The 18,831-nt window shown below is 43.0% G+C and overlaps 1 protein-coding gene across 1 annotated transcript in view; it reads right to left on the bottom strand.

The window, feature by feature from the left end:
* mapk6 (mitogen-activated protein kinase 6) overlaps positions 1 to 13,490 on the bottom strand; it is a 50,097-nt gene extending 36,607 nt beyond the window's left edge. The window contains exons 1-2 of the mRNA XM_084681768.1: positions 13,355 to 13,490; positions 147 to 969 (exon numbers count right to left, since the gene is read on the bottom strand). Of these exons, the coding sequence (XP_084537894.1) occupies positions 147 to 383 (237 nt within the window). The 5' untranslated portion in view covers positions 384 to 969; positions 13,355 to 13,490. The remainder of the gene's footprint in view (positions 1 to 146; positions 970 to 13,354) is intronic.
* Between the last annotated feature and the right edge of the window lie 5,341 nt (positions 13,491 to 18,831).

Consider the following 18,831-nt stretch of genomic DNA (forward strand, 5'->3'; position numbering starts at 1 on the left):
GTAGACGAGGACAAAAAAAAAAAAAAGGAATCCAAAATGTTATTTAAATTACAGCAGGTTTGCCTGCTGCAGTCAACACGGTAGACAGACAGCAAACTGTGTATGCCTTTAAGTGGGATCATTTTAAAATGGTGTGTTGTTCTTACTTTTACAATGTTGTCATGGTCAAGGCGCCTGATGATCTTGATCTCTCTGAGGGCATGTTTCACACTGTGGGGGTCAGTAAGGACAATCTTTTTGACAGCTACACGTTTGTCACAGTCCATGTCCACCGCTGAGAACACTAGCCCATTCCCTCCATAGCCCAGAGGCTTCAGGTCCATGTAGCGGGGTCCCAGGTCAAAACCATGGATGTTCATCAGAGACTCAAACTTCTCTGCCATCTTGATTAATTTGTTGTTGCAGTCGCCTGGCCGTTCTCTATGCTATTTAGGCTTTCGATAAAGCAACCAATTTCCCAACTTCAGGATGTAATTTTTTTGTTTACTTGAAAAATTACTGTACTCCCCCCATTTATCCCTCAATGTCTGATTCAATGCCCTAATCTGTAATCAAATTTTAGTAAAAAAAATAATAATTATAAAAACATAGAAAGTTAATATAATTGTTTTTTACATTTGTGGATTGAACTGAAAATAAAGTTATTAAAAAGCAAATGGAATGGAAGTTGAGGTCAATTAAAAAGTTTTGAACTCATGAGAAACTACAAAAAGTATCTAGTTGCATCTTCACAGTGCTAATACATTCAGTGTGTGACTGTTCCTGAGCAGTTGCATACAAATGCACATAAAACCACAAAACATATGTGTGTATATACACATATACACAAGTGTTCTCAGTTTATTTTCTTTTTTTAACTGCCTGATCCAAAATCCGTCATTTACTAAATTGTATTCCCCTCAGTGATCAGGTGGCTCAAGCTCACCACAGTCGCAATCAAAACTATCCTCCATTTTACATGGCCGTAACCTGAAAAACAAAAACACAATAATACAATAAAAATGTAGCCTACAACACAAAATCAAGATGTATAAGTATCACTTACTGGATAGTTCAAATAATGTAATTTCTAATATCAGACTAGCATAGTACAAGTATTACACAGTATCAGGGCTGTTGGGACCATATATACACTCCCAAAATGATCTGTGCAACCTCAAAATATAATTGGGAGCATTTGTGCTAGTGCAAATAATTGTTATGGTGCCATCATAAATGTGTTTACATAATAAAGTGTTTGCTAATAAGCCTACTACACAGTACATGCTTACTGTGAGCTGATACAGTTACTCGTCTATGGAGGACCAAACCTGCCATATTTAAAAATGAATGAATGAATAAATAAATGTCCACATCCATGCATTTAGACATAAATAACTGAATACATGTACTAATTAATGCACAATTGTCAATCAATATTACCTTATAATTTACATGTATTTATGTATTTATTTGTGTATTCATTTATTTATTCATTCATATATTCATTCATTTATTAATTCATGTGTTCATTCATTTATTCATTCATTTATTCATTCATTTATTCATTCATTTATTCATTCATTCATTCCTGTATTTCTTCTTCTCAATATGTTAATGAGATGTGTCAATCAAAATAGGTAGGCGGTATTTGACACACCATTGGCTAATCGTTTTCCACGCTTTGTATTCGATTATGTAGCCTTACATCCATCCTTGCTGTCATGGACAACATAGCCTACATGGACAGGCTGGCCGACCTTGTTGAAAACAAATATTTAATTCACCATATATGATATTTGGATAAACAAACATGTTATAAAGATTTTACTATGTTAGTTGTGGGCTATCACTTAACACCCAACTTCACTACGCTGACCGGCCAACCATGTGTTTACCCCGATAAAAACGTAAACATTTTAAAATAAAAAATCCTGATTGTTGATTGTCAAACCAACATATTTGTCCTGTGTGTAAGAGCGAGATAGACAATCTGGCATATAGCCCCCAATCCAGCAGAAGAGAAATTTGTGAAGATTGATGACACAAAGTTAATCATCGAAGATGAAAAGTAGCTTAGTCCTAAATGGAGTTGTATGCCCCATAGCACATATTTTACAAAGACTACGGCAACAAAAGCCAAACGTTGCCACGTTGTGTTGGGAATGGGATGCCGTTGCGACGGTTATTGTTGGAGCAACAAGTTGCCTAAATAGCCTGTAGCCTATGCCATGTTTATGTACATGTCAGCTTTACATGTAGAAAAGAAAATCTCAGAGAAGGTGAAAGGCTTGGTGACCGGCGTGAAGAAATGTGTGTCTAGTGTGAACAGCATCGCGCCATTCGTAGTATATTGTGGCGCTCCAGGGCGCTTCGCAGCCAGTGTGTCCCAGGCGTTAGCTAGATTGAATCTATGGCTCTGGATTGATTGCAATGTCTGAACATCAGTTTCCACGCCTACTGGCCTCCTCTCATTATCATATTGGGAACAATGAATGAATGAATGAATAAATAAATACATAAATGAATATATAAATGAATGAATGAATAAATGAATACAAAATAAATAAATGAATACATAAATGAATACAAAATAAATAAATACATAAATGTAAAATATATGTAACTATTGATTGACAATTGTGCATTAATTAATATATATATTCGTTTATTTCTGTCTAAATGCATGGATGTGGACATTTATTTATTCATTCATTCATTTGTAAATATGGCAGGTTTGGTCCTCCATACTAGTCCACCGTTATATCTAACCAATTAAACCTAATCTTTATGTTGTTCACTTTAATGCAGATTTCAAATTGGTATTACTCGTCAATCACTCCTTGTAAAACTGGACCTAATCTTTATGACTTAAACATAATTTTAAGTTTTTCCCTTCTTGTGATATTTTCAGGCATTTAGCCTACTCATGTTGCATTCATTCATTAATAAAGAACCCCCTTTGAAGCTTATTCTAACAACGACATTACCGGGCATATAGCTATCTCAGATGGGATCGCGATTCAAATAGTACCATGCTAACTGAAAAATATGCCCCCTTAAACGTAAATAAGCTTATTTAAGGGAAAATCCCTCATTCATAAAAAGCTCAGTGGTAGCGATCATTGTCAGTAAAAACGCAAAATAGCCCTGTGTGGAGAAGCTGCCCTGGTAAATTGTACTACAGTACTACAGTAGACTGTGTTCGTCTCGGTAGCGATTGCATTGGTTGAATTCGATTTAACGTTCCATTGTACGGTTTAGGCTAAAATGCATTATTTTCATGAACAGATTGACAAGTTTAGACTGTGGCAATGGAGTTTAGGTTAGAAGTCACCAGTCAGATAGTTTCACCAATTGAAAGACTTTTTAAGTAAGGGTAGTGTCGATTATGTGCCGCCGTTTGACTTCCTGTAAACAGCTGTGCCTGTACTGTAGAGATGTTTTTGTTAGCTACTAGCTACAGCGTTGCAGTGAGCTACTGTACACTGGTTTGAAACCACAGGTAATGATAATTTCACCCACACATCGTTTACTTGTAATCTAATGTCATAATAAATCCTACAAAGATAATGTAGCCTATTTGTGAGTAAATGATTATTTTAACGATTGAAAACAGATGCATCATAGACCGCTGTAGTATGTGTTACCCGGGCCACAGAAGCTAATGTCATGATGCTAATTCTTCAATGAAATTGTAGACTACCGTTTCCGAAAGTAGATGTACTCCCTTAATAATATTAGCTTATATTGTACATTACACATTACAATTGTGTGTCATATCACGAAGTAAAATGTGCAAATAGTTATAACCCAGGTCTTGTGGCGTTTCTGCAGCTGCCTTGCCGTGAAGCAGTTACGTTACAACTTAACACATGTGTCTTTTTAGAATTATTTGTTACCATTCGTATTGTTGATCAGCAGAGAAATAGTTCGCCAAAGACGTTGAACTTCATAGACTTTGAGCATTATTTAGGATTCAAATCAGCTGACGTCGCTAAGCAACAGAGTACCCTGGGGTTGAAAAGTTACCGGACTACTTGCGGAGTGCTACAAAAGACGTGAATCCGAGGCAAAAAGGCCACTTCCCTTGACAGCGGTCAAATATGCATAGCAACGGTCAAATATGAGACAATTGTTCACCGCAGAACGTTGGGAAGCCCCATTCAAGTGAATGGAGCATTCTACAGAATTAAGAACAGCCGTGTAATAAGACATAATAAAGTTTATCCATAGCTATGGCATTGAAAACAGTACTGTAGCTACACTGCCAGTGGGCGAGCCGACTCTGTGGCTAACGTCAAAACAAGACGCAGTCTCACTCAAATTCCAAGTTTACACAAATAACAAACTATGCTGACCCTCTGGCTGTCTTCGCAATAGCCATATCTTTAAAACACTGCTGTCCATTTAGATGTAGAATTGACCCTGGTACGAAATTAAGAAAATACTCACCACACGCAGATCGACAGTTGACTGAGTGTCAACAATGTTGACAACATTGCTTCCGCAATCGTCAATGGAGGCTGACAGGCTCTCGCGTAGCAAACAAATCAACGTTTTTACAGCAACCTATATTAAAATTTCACCACCTGGCTGTTTTCACTATAGTCGTATCGTCATAATATTTCCCTCTCTGTTTTTTCGTGTAAAATTGAACTATAAAATTAGCTACAAAAAGTACTACTATGACGCTTTCTAGCATGGCTGCTGCCTAATAGACGAGGCGGTCTCACGGGCGACCTGCACTCGCACAAATTTCAAAGACTGTCACGACCTAAATCAAAAATGCGAGATCGCAGTTCCACTCGAAATCGCTTTCTCTACAAAGCCAAATTGTTGTAATTTTTTGGGGGTGGTATTTTTCACTCTAATCCAAGCTCCAATTTGCGAGCTAGAAAGTCTTTATCACGTTGTATCCATGCGTCGTTGCTAACGTGTGTTGACGTGGTGACGTAGCTAGCACAGGTTACCCTTCGTATGGATGGGCTGTTTATGTACAAGTGCAGTGATCTGTGAGCTGCTCTGACAGCTGGTGCTTAAAGCTGGAAAGGGAGATGATAGTCTCCAGCTTCAGAGATTTTTGTAATGTGTTCCAGTCATTGGCAGCAGAGAACTGGAAAGAAAGTACAGTATTGCAAAGTATACTTTGAGGCTCTTTAGGAAGTATACTTCATGAACTGAAAGTGCACTACACAGGTTACTTTATAGTATTCCAAGGTATACTTTGATGTACTTTAGGAAGTATACTTGATGAACTGAAAGTGAACTGCACAGGCTACTTTACAGTACTCAAAATTAAACCTTGAAATACACTAAGTGTACTTTAAAGTGTACTAAATGACCTAAAAAGTGGGCCAATTCAGTTTACTTGGTACAAAAATAGTATATAAATAAGTACACTGCTAGTATACTTTAAGTAATGTAGGGCTGTTTTGGCAGCCCCTTTGTCACTGGTCACCCAGACACTTGTCTGGGACAGTTGTTGATTTGCATAAATGCTAAAATGACAATCACACCTTGATGACACACCTCTGGAGAGGTGGTCTCAACAGTTGAAGAGGAAGGTGGACAGAGGAAGACTGAAATTATCATTAAAAGTTGTGTTCTTGAAAATAAGGTTCTAAATAGCTTTAAATGTCATGTTTGATATGCTTTTGTTTCTTATTTTGTGTGTTACATTCTAGTAATAATTTTAACACTGTAACATGTACATGTACAGGGTTTACAGAGTTTGTGCCTGCAGCAGACCAACATATGTTTAACATATTCCCTTGTCTTGCAAGGGCACCACTTGGTCTACTGCAGTCTTGATTAATGATCCAATTTGAATTTTTATGCGTTCAACAACTTTTCTGTCACATGACCGGTGTCCCCATTTTAGTCAGGTTTGGGTGTATATAGGAATACGTTTTTACCAATCACTTCGAGTTCTGTTTACGATACAGCTTCGGTGCGTTAGGCGCCTAGTTCTCATTGTGAATACCTTCGTTAACCATTGCTCTGAAGGTATGTTTTGTACTTGATGATATTTCATTATCATTGTATTGATTATCTTGCTATTTAGATAATAAACTATTAATGTGTGCATTTTAAAGTTACTTGTTCTCCTTGAAACGTATCTATCAAGCTACAGCGGTGAAAACTTTGATCTAGTCTGGTTGATGCGGCTAACTGATTATAAACATAGACTTTTTGAGTAGGTTTTAACTTAAGGCCTCTGAGTCACTTACAGTGGATCTCCACACTCCGAAGGAATTTACCGGAGCCTCTGAGTGATCGATGACATATCCTACTAGGTCTACTATGGTTAAAATCCATATTATAGTAGAGATAAACGACTGTTTAGTGAACACGCATACTTTAGGGTCGGTGCTCTGATCAAGCAGACGATTTTTACCTACGTCAGAGTTTCATGTCATTAACTGTTTAGCGCTCAAGGTTACAGGTAACGCACTTGTGCACATTGTCAAAATTGGAGTCAGATATTAATGAGTCAATTATCTCCCTGAGAATCTAACCAAAGGTGACTTGTGGTTCCCAAGCCAGGGACAAACACCAAGCGCGTCTCTGGCCTTTCCATTCACAGCCTACAGTAACATGATAATAGTATACTTTTTATACTAAGTATAATTACAAAATAAACTTGAAGTATACTTATTTTTTGTAAGGGTACGCTCACTAAAATATACTGAGCACCTCCAGTGGAGTAGCTAATGTTAAACGCGGAAAATTTGTCTTATTGCCAAAAACAGTGGCAGCAATAGCCATGGCGAGGGAGCAACCCTCCAATGAAGAAATTATTGATAAAAAGGATTTGTCTTCTTCAGTTATTTGGAAGTTGTTTGGCTTTTTGAAATCCGACAAAGAGCAAAGCAATGTTTGGTGCAAATAGTGTAGTAAACAAACAGGTGGGTACTAGGGCTGGGCGGTATGACGGTATCTACCATGCAACGGTAGAAATGTGTCTACCGGGAGAGATTTGGCTATACCGGTTCAACCGCGGTATACTTTTCAGTGTTTCCCACACATGGAATAATTCGTGGCGGTGCACATATTGCGTTTCATTTTAACACTATTTAGGTTAAACACGCAGCAAATTCTTTCAGCTGCAATATCCTTTCCCTGCTCTCCCTCCGTCTCTCTGTCACTAATGCGTCTTTATCACATACATAGTCACAACGTCAGCACACGTTAGCAACGATGCATACATACTAGGGATGGGCGTGGTTAATCGAATATCCGGATATCCTAAAGTAAGTTAGTATTCAAATACTTTTTTCGAATACTTATGAGCGTAGTTTGATTAAAAAAAAACATTTTATTGAAAAACCGTCGCGTCGTGTTGTGAATTCTAATAGTTGTGACGTTAGAAAATTATGAAAACCATCAAAAAAGGTAGGCTACGCCTGTGTTCTGCTGCGAGTCTCCTTTCATTTCATTTGGCGCTACAAGAAGCATAGTGTCCTGTCTAAGCAGTACCTCGCAGCAACCTCAGGTCCTGCAGTCTTTTCTATGCCGGCCTGCTCGTAAATCGATTCCGTACTCGCCTCTCCCCTGAGCATGTTTACATGATAATTCTCCTGAATAAAAATGCGTATGGCTAATGCAGTTGTGGCTTATTTATTTTCTTACCAGTAGCCATGTAGAGCTAGCGTAATCGGCTGTTTATGTTTGCATTGTGTGGTGGCGCACCGTATCCTATAGGATTCCGGTTCCAAGTTAATATCCAAGTTAATATGCAATAGTTCTCCATGTGTGTCTTTAGTTTTCATCGAGAATAGCCTACCCAATGTGTTTAATTTAGTCCAATGTAACCTACTTTTTATTTCACATAATAATAGGTTAATCGCTTTTCCGCCAAATTAAGAGCCTACGTCTGAAGACGCAGCGTTTTTTCAAGTTCATTGTCTTTTTGTCATGTTAATAAATTGATCTTTCATTTGTTTTCTTTATTCAACCCTTATTTAATCTAATAGCTTAACAGTCCCAATTATTGCCAGAATGTGTGGTGGTTCATGTGTTTACTGTATGCTTTGCGTCACGTCAGGCTAATTACATAACGGAACCACATTAACAAAATAGATTATCCGGATATTCGAAAATAATTTCGGATACTATTCGAATAGTGAAATCAGTTAAAATCTCCATCCCTAATACATACACCGTTCAAGTAAGACAGACAGCTATAACAGCGAGCATTCAGCATTAGTGCCGTAGCTAAAGATCTAGGAAAGTTCAGGCTACTTTTTGCTAGGTACCTACGAACATGTATTAATCAAAGGTTCCCCTTCGTTCTTTTGGTGAGAAGTCTCAGGAGCTAGCTTCTTACCCGGCATCATGGAGCCGACTAGTTAAGTTGTTATTTAGCACTAGCGTTGCTACCTGCATATGCATACATTATTTGTTTGTGGTTGATTTTGTGAAGGTGTGAATCATTTTGGATGAATATTTAATACAATAAAGTTCTGTGTAACAAATTATTAACGAAGGAATTATTTTGACCCCCCCCCCCTGTTTGAGGGCATTACGGCGGATGGCATGACTGCGCATCAGCCAATCGGAACTCTCGTACTCTTAACCTTTTTTAGTCTTTTGTTTTTAACTCAAGTGTTGTCTCATGTGAGGCAGTTGTTTTTGTTTGTAATAAATAATCAAGTGTGATGATGAAGTACGGTATGGTTATTTTATACCATTTCTTAATTGAATTTACTATATCAATTACTATACCGTGATATATACCGTAACCGTGATATAAAATTACCCATACCGTGATAGGAGATTTTGGCCATATTGCCCACCCCTCGTGGGTACCAAGTCTGGTAATACGACAGACTGCAAATGTGGACTTCTTGTTGACCTCAACCTACGGTCTCGGTTAACAAACGTTTTAACATATCTCTGCTTACAAAGGTGTTTGTAGATCTGTCGAAAAGTCCATATTTGGAAAATCCCAAATCAAACATGACGAATCTGGAGCAGACTCCATGTTGTCAACATCTCCAAGGCAACCGCTTGCTAGGTCCGTAAATCGTTTGCGGACCTCTGTGGAGGTCCGCAAACGGTTTCGCCGATTTCTTAGAACCTCTCTGGACCAATAGGAACAGCGTATTGGTCCAATTATAATACTAATATATAAGAAACCTTTTTTACCACCTAAAGCAAAATCACTTGTTGGACCATGCAGAAAGTGTGAGTTTGCGCCAAGGTATTGATAAGTAGGCTATTGATAAAAAGCAAGATTTAAAAAAAGCTTAAGTTACTTGACCCCAGGTACGTGCTCCCTGGCCACAAAGATTTCTCTCACACCGCTCTGCCTAAACTTTATGCCGAGTGTAGGGAAAAAGTTGAGGAAGAGACTTATTTAGCTACTACTACAGATCTGTGGTCTATCGTCTTTATTATCGTTAATAATTTTTTAACCATATCGCCCAGCCCTACTATGCACTTCTGTAAACCTCTCTCTTGGAAGTCGCTTTGGATCAAAACGTCTGATAAATGCATAAATGTAAATGACTGGAAAACTAAAATGCTGCCAGCCGTCGGACTTTAGTGGACGGGGCCTCTTCTATTTCAGTTTCAGCCAAACTCATTTCGCCCTGCGAGGCTACTGCCCAGTTCAAAGCTGTGAATGCTGTGTGCACGCATGACGCCGGTGCAAGAGGTTGTGTGTTGGTAGCTCAACCAATAAGATAAACTGTGACTATGATACATAATATGTGCGTTCGATTTCATCTAGCGCAGGTGTCGCCTGCTACCCGGCTGACTTGAAGCAGCCAATGGCATTCTCAGCTTCAAGTAGTGATGGGAAGTTCGGTTCTTTGAATCTCGTTCAGTAAAATGAACAAATCTATGTCGAGTCATTCGTTCATTTCAACGGGGGTATGAAACACGCATTTAAACACGTATGATATTCTCATGTAGGTTAGTACATGACATGTGCACCAGCAGATACTATTTCAAAAGAAATGCATTAAAATAATGTATCATGAGTTTGTATGATTTGGTCATATATTCAGGGTTCATACACATTTTGACCAATGGATTTCCATGACTTTTCCATGCCTTTTCAATGACTTTAAACCAAATTTCCATGACCAAACCTTTTGTGAAATCTTGGCATATACGTTGAAAAGTTGTATTACACGGCTGTTCGTAATACTGTAGAATGCTCCATTCACTTAAATGGGGCTTCCCAACGTTCTGCGGTGAACAATTTTTTTATATTTGAACTTGGCTATGCATATTTGACCGCTGTCAAGGGAAGTGGCCTTTTTGCTTCGGATTCACATCTTTCGTAGCACTGCGCAAGCAGTCCGGTAACTTTTCAACCCCAGCGTACTCTGTTGCTTAGCAACGTCAGCTGATTTGAAGCCGAAAGAATGTTCAACATCTTTGGCGAACTATTTCTCTGCTGATCAACACTACAAATGGTAACAAATAAATTGTAAAAAGACACACTGTGTTAAGTTACTTTTTTGGCAAGTTGCCGTGTAATAAGCGGCATAATGTATAGAACGCTGGTCATAGTCGGGAAATTAAGCCCCGTCAGCCCACATTAACTACACAGTTAGGACTTCATTTTCATCACAGCGGTTATCGACCCCTGCAGCTAGGCGTAGCAGTGGACCTCGCTGTGGTGAGAAAGCCGGTGATGGGTGCTGCTGTACCGGCTGCTGTTGCTGTTTGCTACCTTTGGAATGGCTAACTAGTTAATGCCGCCTCTCCCATGATTGAAATGTCGAATGATTTTCCACCACACAACCGACATTTGGCTCGTCCCGGGTCTTTGTCTGTTGTAATGTATCTTTCCATTTGTAGCCAAGCATCGTTAAATTTTCCTTTGCATTTTAAATTATCCCTCGCGCATCTCTGAGTTACTGTTGCTGCGGCCATCGAACTTTTCAGTTAGTATGAGAGCGTATGCTTGCTTATATTTTGAACGTATTTCTTTTAAAAGCATGTGAATTATTTAAAACTCAGTGTAAATGAACTATATGAAAATATGATAACAACTTTCCATGACTTTTCCAAAACTTTTGGGATTTTATTTTTTTCAAGCACTTTTCCAGGCCTGGAAATAACCATTTTAAAATTCCATGACTTTTCCAGGTTTTCCATGACCGTAAGAACCCTGTGTATTATCACACTAGCATTTAATTATCACGTCAAACAATTACACTGCACTAAACTAAGTGTAAATGTAAAGTGAAAATAACAAAACCAGTCAGTATGATGACTTGCGCGAATATCATTCACGTAAAACAGCGGCCACGCGAAAGGGAATAAGGAAACTGTTTCCTCTACTAAAAAATACAATGTGGGTCACGTAAAAAAAGGATCCAAAGACTCGTAGACAGACCGAGTCGGGAAATGAACGAATCGTTCGTTCCCTCTAGCTACAGAGCATATGCAGGTCACGTGAAAAATGATCCAAAGACTCGTAGAAAGACCGAGTCGGGAAATGAACGAATCACTTGTTGAGTGGACTCGTTATTCCCGAGTCCTTATAAGGATTTGTTCAAAATGAACGAATCGTTCAAAGGACACATCACTAGCTTCAAGTGGCACCGCATGAAGTCGAACACGGCCATTGTTACATTTTTGCACCGCAATGTATTGCACCACCATGTATTGTTACACCCCTATGGCTCTCAAATTGCTATAACGTTACACAAACTTAGCCTAATGGACATTGACCATTTTTTTAAGCAATCAAGTACAATTAGGGATTGGATCATGTCCACCCACAACATCACAGAAATGACAGCACAGTAAAACTGAATGGATGGATTAACAAAATAACACAATATGACCCAACTTCTACAGAGTTTGAAGCATTTTAGGTAAAAGCCTACTTTCTCCCTTGTCTTAAAACATTGTGATGACATGGGAACTACTATAGCCCTTCAATTCCATGATCTTCGACCGTGCTATCATTGTATATAGTTATGTATTTTTTTAACTGCCAATCGAATAAACTGTAAATGTCAAATGTAACTTCCCTGCCTGCTTGCCTTGCACATTTGTACGCACTGTTGGGGAAGCCCTATAGTCCAATATTTTATTGCCGATTAACATTATATTAATATTCATGTGTACTATGTGACCTGTCAAAACGAACGACTCTAGTCGCCTGCTCTGGCCAGCTAACAGTTAGTCTGCTATGTCTGATAAGCATCACGTCGAGTTCAGTTCTAGCTAACTCGCTGCTGTATAATGCTAGTTCACAGCGAACTTACCATTTGCAATTTGCTAAACGGTTTAGTAATACAACTACAGCACTACTTGACCAATAATATTAACTTGTTAGACCTAGATCTACTGTACCCATTTTCGCTCAGGTGGTAGACTAGCTAGTAGTTGTCACAAAACGTTTCTGTATTCTGGGTTTGTAACATTTGACACGTTGCATGACAAAACAGTGTAAATTCATACAAATATAGCCAGCTACTGTACTGTACATTAGCTTGTAGTGTAGGACGACATGATTCTCTATGGTTAGATTAACTTGCCGAAAGCTGCCCTTCGTTCAACTGTACTGTAGCCTACAACAATTGGACTAGTTAACGACTAAATAACTAGATTAGTCTAACTATTTAGGCTAGCGTAGACGACAGATAACTCTAATATATTAGTAATCAACTAGGTTAAAACAAGGCTCACAAGCCTTGTTTTAAGATGGGTATAGTAGCTCTACAGTCGGTAGATATTTAGCTAAATGGGTAGAGCTAGGCTAGTCCATACAGCTAGAGCTAGCTCTAACCAATTTGATGCTAGACTATTAAATTAGAGGTAGGTTAGTTCTATCTAGCACGCGGCTGACGTGTAGCCCGGCCCCTAGCCAGTTATCTAGATAGACTTCTTATTAATAGAGTGAACTAACCAAGGTAATGTAAATAACCAGCTAGCATGACTGGTATGTTGTCCGAAATCGACGTTTGCTATCTTGCCAATTGTCGGTACAACACAGCGAGTCCGGCCTTGTTGCGTAGGTCCTACTAATTTAATTATTTAATTTAGCTCTAATATATTGCCGTGATCATCATGATTACAACATCAAATTTGTTAACAAGCTAGTCAGATTACAACCCAGTTTGATCAATGCGCGCAACACAAAAGTATGTGATTCATACCAAGAACAAAGGATTCCGTAGGTTTTAGATAGCTGCATGCACGCTTGCTACTAGCTAGCTGGCTGGCTTACTATCTGCTGCTGCTGAGTTTGACGATGACGTTGACTAGCTAGTCTACGTAGTCGAAGCACTTTCCCCCACACAAAGCAATGCAGAAACCGCTTAAACCGAAATACAACGATTAACTACGACGTACATTGTACATCAGAGTTATGGCCGAATCAACTGTAACCACTTACTATTTCGTCCGCATCATCTGATATGATTTTCAAACCGAAATCGTGTCTGAGACGTGATCTGCTGACTCCCCTGTGAATCTGTTGCAATCCTCATTCAGTAGAACGACTGCAAACAGAGAGGCTTACAGCCTGCGTCAGTTATTCGAAAGGGGCGGAGAATGATACAAAAACCATAGGATTCGGCGGTACATTTAAAACTTGAATTCCCATCTAAGCCTTTGTTCTATATACTACACTTCAACATTTCATTCCTTTTTATAAAATCCCTTCCTCTTTTGTGAACAGTTAGATCATTGGATCGTAGCATGGTGGTTCTTGGGTCATCGAGCCCAGTGGCGAAAATCTGCTATCAACTTTGGGGGGGACATTTTCTCAAGAGCAATTTCTGAAGGGGACACCAAAATGATTGCTGTAATACAGCCTTAATTGTAATATGTTAAATGAATATTGAGGAACCATAATTAATACTCCTGGATGATTTATAGTTAGTAACTGAAGCAGTGCCGCCGCTCCCATAACGCGCACTACGCGCTGTGAGTAGGGCACCAAGGCCTGAGGGGGCACCACAAATTTGCCAACTGAAAAATCATCATAGTTATTATAAATATAATGCCGATATTATTTCAGTAGGCCTATATAAATATTACGCACCTTTTAGGCATGTTTATCACAAAACAGGCAAAACAAGAGATATATTTCATTGCTCAAAAAACGTTACGATGGTGGCCCCCCCACCCCCACCCCACAAAAAAACAAATACACACTCAACTTTCCAAGCTCGCCGTGGGTGCCTTTTTCTATCTCAGTGGCCTTACGAACTTTGACAGTAGGCTAAGTAAACTTTTCGAAAATGGCCTCAAAAAGACAACAGGAGTCAGAACAGAAAAAGAAATAAACTGCAAGATGATGCCCATGCATCACTTTCAGGTAAGTCCATGTTTAATTATTGTTAAATACCCGAAAGATGCTGCTAACTTATAGTTAGCCTATGCATACACCTCGAACTAGCTGACGTTATTGCTCATTTTAGCACACTCAAATATGTTAGGTGCAAACTAAATTTAGATTTGACTGTTAAACAATATCTATGCATTTGAAATAACTGATGCTAGCTAGATGTTACTTCACTGTACATTCTATGATGCTTTTGTATTCGTCGTCGTCGTCATCTGCCGCTTGTCCGGGGATCGGGTCGCGGGGGCAACGACCTAAGCAGGGAGGCCCAGGCTTCCCTCTCCCCGGCCACTTCCACCACCTCTTCCTGGGGGACCCCGAGGCGTTCCCAGGCCAGCCGAGTGACATAATCCCTCCAGCGTGTCCTGGGTCTTCCCCGGGGCCTCTTCCCAGTGGGACGTGCCCGGAACACCTCACCAGGGAGGCGTCCAGGAGGCATCCTAATCAGATGCCCGAGCCACCTCAGCTGGCTCCTCTCGACGCGGAGGAGCAGCGGTTCTACTCTGAGCCCCTCCCGGATGACCGAGCTTCTCACCCTATCTCTAAGGGAGAGCCCGGACACCCTGCGGAGAAAGCTCATTTCGGCCGCTTGTATTCGCGATCTCGTTCTTTCGGTCACTACCCATAGTTCGTGACCATAGGTGAGGGTAGGAACGTAGATCGACTGGTAAATGGAGAGCTTCGCCTTTCGACTCAGCTCCTTCTTCACCACGACGGACCGATGCAGAGCCCGCATCACTGCGGACGCCGCACCGATCCGCCTGTCGACCTTGCGCTCCATTCTTCCCTCACTCGTGAACAAGACCCCGAGATACTTGAACTCCTCCACTTGGTTCAGGATCTCCTCCCCGACCCGGAGATGGCACTCCACCCTTTTCCGGTCGATAACCATGGCCTCAGATTTGGAGGTGCTGATTTGCATCCCAGCCGCTTCACATTCGGTTGCGAACCGCTCCAGTGAGAGCTGAAGGTCGCGGCCCGATGAAGCCAACAGGACCACATAATCTGCAAAAAGCAGCGACCCGATCCTGAGGTCACCAAACCGGACCCCTCAACACCCTGGCTGCGCCTAGAAATCCTGTCCATATAGGTAATGAACAGAATCGGTGACATATGGCAGCCCTGGCGAAGTCCAACCCTCACCGGAAACAAGTTCGACTTACTACCGGCAATGCGGACCAAACTCTGGCACCGGTCGTACAGGGACCGGACAGCCCCGATCAGGGAATCCGGTACCCCGTACTCTCGGAGCACCCCCCACATGAGCCCCCGAGGGACACGGTCGAACGCCTTTTCCAAATCCACAAAACATGTGTAGGCTGGTTGGGCGAACTCCCATGTACCCTCCAGGACTCCGCGGAGGGTATAGAGCTGGTCCACTGTTCCACGGCCAGGACGAAAACCACATTGCTCCTCCTGAATCCGAGGTTCGACAATCCGGCGGACCCTCCTCTCCAGGACCCTTGAATAGACTTTCCCAGGGAGGCTGAGGAGTGTGATCCCCCTAAAATTGGAGCACACCCTCCGGTCCCCCTTTTTAAAGAGGGGAACCACCACCCCGGTCTGCCAGTCCAGAGGCACTGTCCCCGATGTCCACGCGATGTTGCAGAGTCGTGTCAACCAAGACAGCCCTACAACATCCAGAGCCTTAAGGAACTCCGGGCGGACCTCGTCCACCCCAGGGGCCCTGCCACCGCGGAGCTTTTCAACCACCTCGGCGACCTCGGCCCCAGAGATAGAAGGGCCCCCCCCGATGTCCCCAGACTCTGCCTCCATGTTGGAAAGCGTGTTGGTGGAATTAAGGAGGTCTTCAAAGTATTCCTTCCACCGATCCAGGACGTCCCCCGTCGAAGTCAGCAGCGCACCGTCCCCACCGTATACAGTGTTGACAGAGCACTGCTTCCCCCTCCTGAGCCGCCGGATGGTGTTCCAGAACCTTTTTGAAGCCGTTCGGAAGTCATTCTCCATGGCCTCGCCGAACTCCTCCCATGCCCGGGTTTTTGCCTCCGCGACCGCCAAAGCCGCGTTCCGCTTGGCCTGCCGGTACACATCAGCTGCCTCAGGAGTCCTACCAGCCAATAAAGCCCGATAGGCCTCCTTCTTCAGCTTGACGGCATCCCTCACCTCCGGAGTCCACCACCGGGTCCGAGGGTTACCGCCGCGACATGCACCGACCGCCTTGAGGCCGCAGCTCCGGTCAGCCGCTTCAACAATGGAGGCCCGGAACATGGCCCATTCGGACTCAATGTCCCAGGCCCCCCCCGAGACATGATCGAAGCTCTCCCGGAGGTGGGAGTTGAAGCTCCTTCTGACAGAGGGTTCCGCCAGCCGTTCCCAGCAGACCCTCACATTACATTTGGGCCTGCCAGGCCTGACCGGCGTCCTCCCCCACCATCGGAGCCAACTCACCACCAGGTGGTGATCAGTTGACAGCTCCGCCCCTCTCCTCACCCGAGTGTCCAAGACATGCGGCCTCAAGTCCGACGACACGACTACGAAGTCGATCATCGAACTGAGACCTCGGGTGTCCTGGTGCAAGGTGCAAATATGGACACCCTTATGCTTGAACATGGTGTTCGTTATGGACAAGCCGTGTTTAGCACAGAAGTCCAACAACAGAACACCACTCGGGTTCAGATCGGGGGGGGCCGTTCCTCCCAATCACGCCCCTCCAGGTCTCACTGTCATTGCCCACATGAGCATTGAAGTCCCCCAGAAGGACGAGGGAATCCCCGGGAGGAGCGCTTTCCAGCACCCCCTCCAGAGACTCCAAAAAGGGTGGGTACTCTGAGCTGCCATTTGGTGCATAAGCCCTTCCCCCCACCCGAAGGCGGAGGGAGCCTACCCTCTCATCCACCGGGGTGAACCACAATGTACAGGCACCGAACCGAGGGGAAACAAGTATTCCCACCCCAGCTCGACGCCTCTCACCAAGGGCAACTCCAGAGTGGAAGAGAGTCCAGCCCCTCTCAAGGAGACTGGTTCCGGAGCCCGTGCTGTGCGTCGAGGCGAGGCCGACTATATCTAGCCGGAATCGCGCACCAGCTCAGGCTCCTTTCCCGCCAGCGAGGTGACGTTCCACGTCCCTAAAGCTAGCTTCTGCAGCCGAGGATCGGACCGCCTTCGGCCCCCGCCTTCGGCCGCCGCCTTCGGCCGCCGCCTTCGGCCGCCGCCTTTGGCCGCCGCCCGTCTCACACTGCACCCGACCCCCATGACCCCTCCTGCGGATGGTGAGCCCACTGGAAGAGGGTCCCACGTTGTCTCTTCGGGCTGTGCCCGATCGGGCCCCATGGGAAAAGGCCCGGCCACCAGGCGCTCGCCATCGAGCCCCACCCCCGGGCCTGGCTCCAGGGGGGGGCCCCGGTGACCCGCTTCCGGGCAGGGGCAACTAAGAACCATTGTATTTCTTCATGGTTGTTTTTTTTAGCCACGCTTTGTCTGGTCTTTCACCTGGAACCTGTTTGCCTTGGGAGACCCTACCAGGGGCATAAAGCCCCCGACAACATAGCTTCCAGGATCACTAGGACACGCAAACCCCTCCACCGCGGTAAGGTGGTGACTCAAGCAGGGGGCTTTTATATTCGATTGATCAAATAGTTTTTAAATGAGTAATAAAGGTGGAGAGCTCCTTGGCTGCATGCTTTCAGTTTTAAATGTTTATAATTAATTTGGAAAACCATGCTAAGAAACGTAAGGGTGGGGCTGAAAAATTAAGAGACAAAAATACAACATGCACTCAAATAAAGGCCCCAAAATTTCGCGCTCGCATTAACTCCGTAACCGGCATCATATCGAACACAGAATGTGGATGCATCAACAGGGCAGCTGTGGTGGTGGTGGTGGTGGTGGGGGGGGGCGCATCATAAAGGAATTATGTGTAGGGCACCAAAATGGCTAGCGGCGGCACTGAACTGAAGGGTTGTCTCAACTTGTTCAAATGTAGTTATAGTAGTGTTTCTTATCAGTCAAGTATGAATGCAGGCAGGGGCGTCTCTTAATAGCACTTGAGGCCCCTGGGCTATGGACTTTTTTTTTTCTTCATTTTTTGAGGCCCCGCCCGCTAATCGCAATGTTAAAAGTTTCGTCTTGGTAGCGATTGAGTTGCTTGTATTTTTATTTACACCGTTTTACGGTTTAGGCTGAAATTAAGTTTTTGTGGCAAAAAGTGCCTTGTGTCAACGAAGGGAACTGTGCTAGCCTACGTCACAACGTCAGCACACGTTAGCAACAACGCATGGATACAACGTGCATTGCTGTTGCACTCACAGCAAGTATCAGAGCCTGTTTAAGGAGAGTCTTCCCACTCCCAGGTGAGCCACCTGCGTGAAGTTGGCCCCCCTTCCAACGCAAAACATTGTCAAAATAGTCTTAATCGTTTGTGCTCCGTTTTTGCTGGTTTGTGCCGTTAAAATTTTTGTTTGTGCTGCTATCATTTTTAGATATTAAAGAATGTTTTATAGGTCATCCTGAGGTCACTCAGCCCCCCCACATATTCCGAATGAACCCAAAACAGTCTCAATAGT

This window comes from Hypomesus nipponensis, chromosome 19 (assembly GCF_054491055.1).
Source record: "Hypomesus nipponensis isolate SF chromosome 19, ASM5449105v1, whole genome shotgun sequence".
In the NCBI taxonomy this organism is placed as follows: Eukaryota; Metazoa; Chordata; class Actinopteri; order Osmeriformes; family Osmeridae; genus Hypomesus; species Hypomesus nipponensis.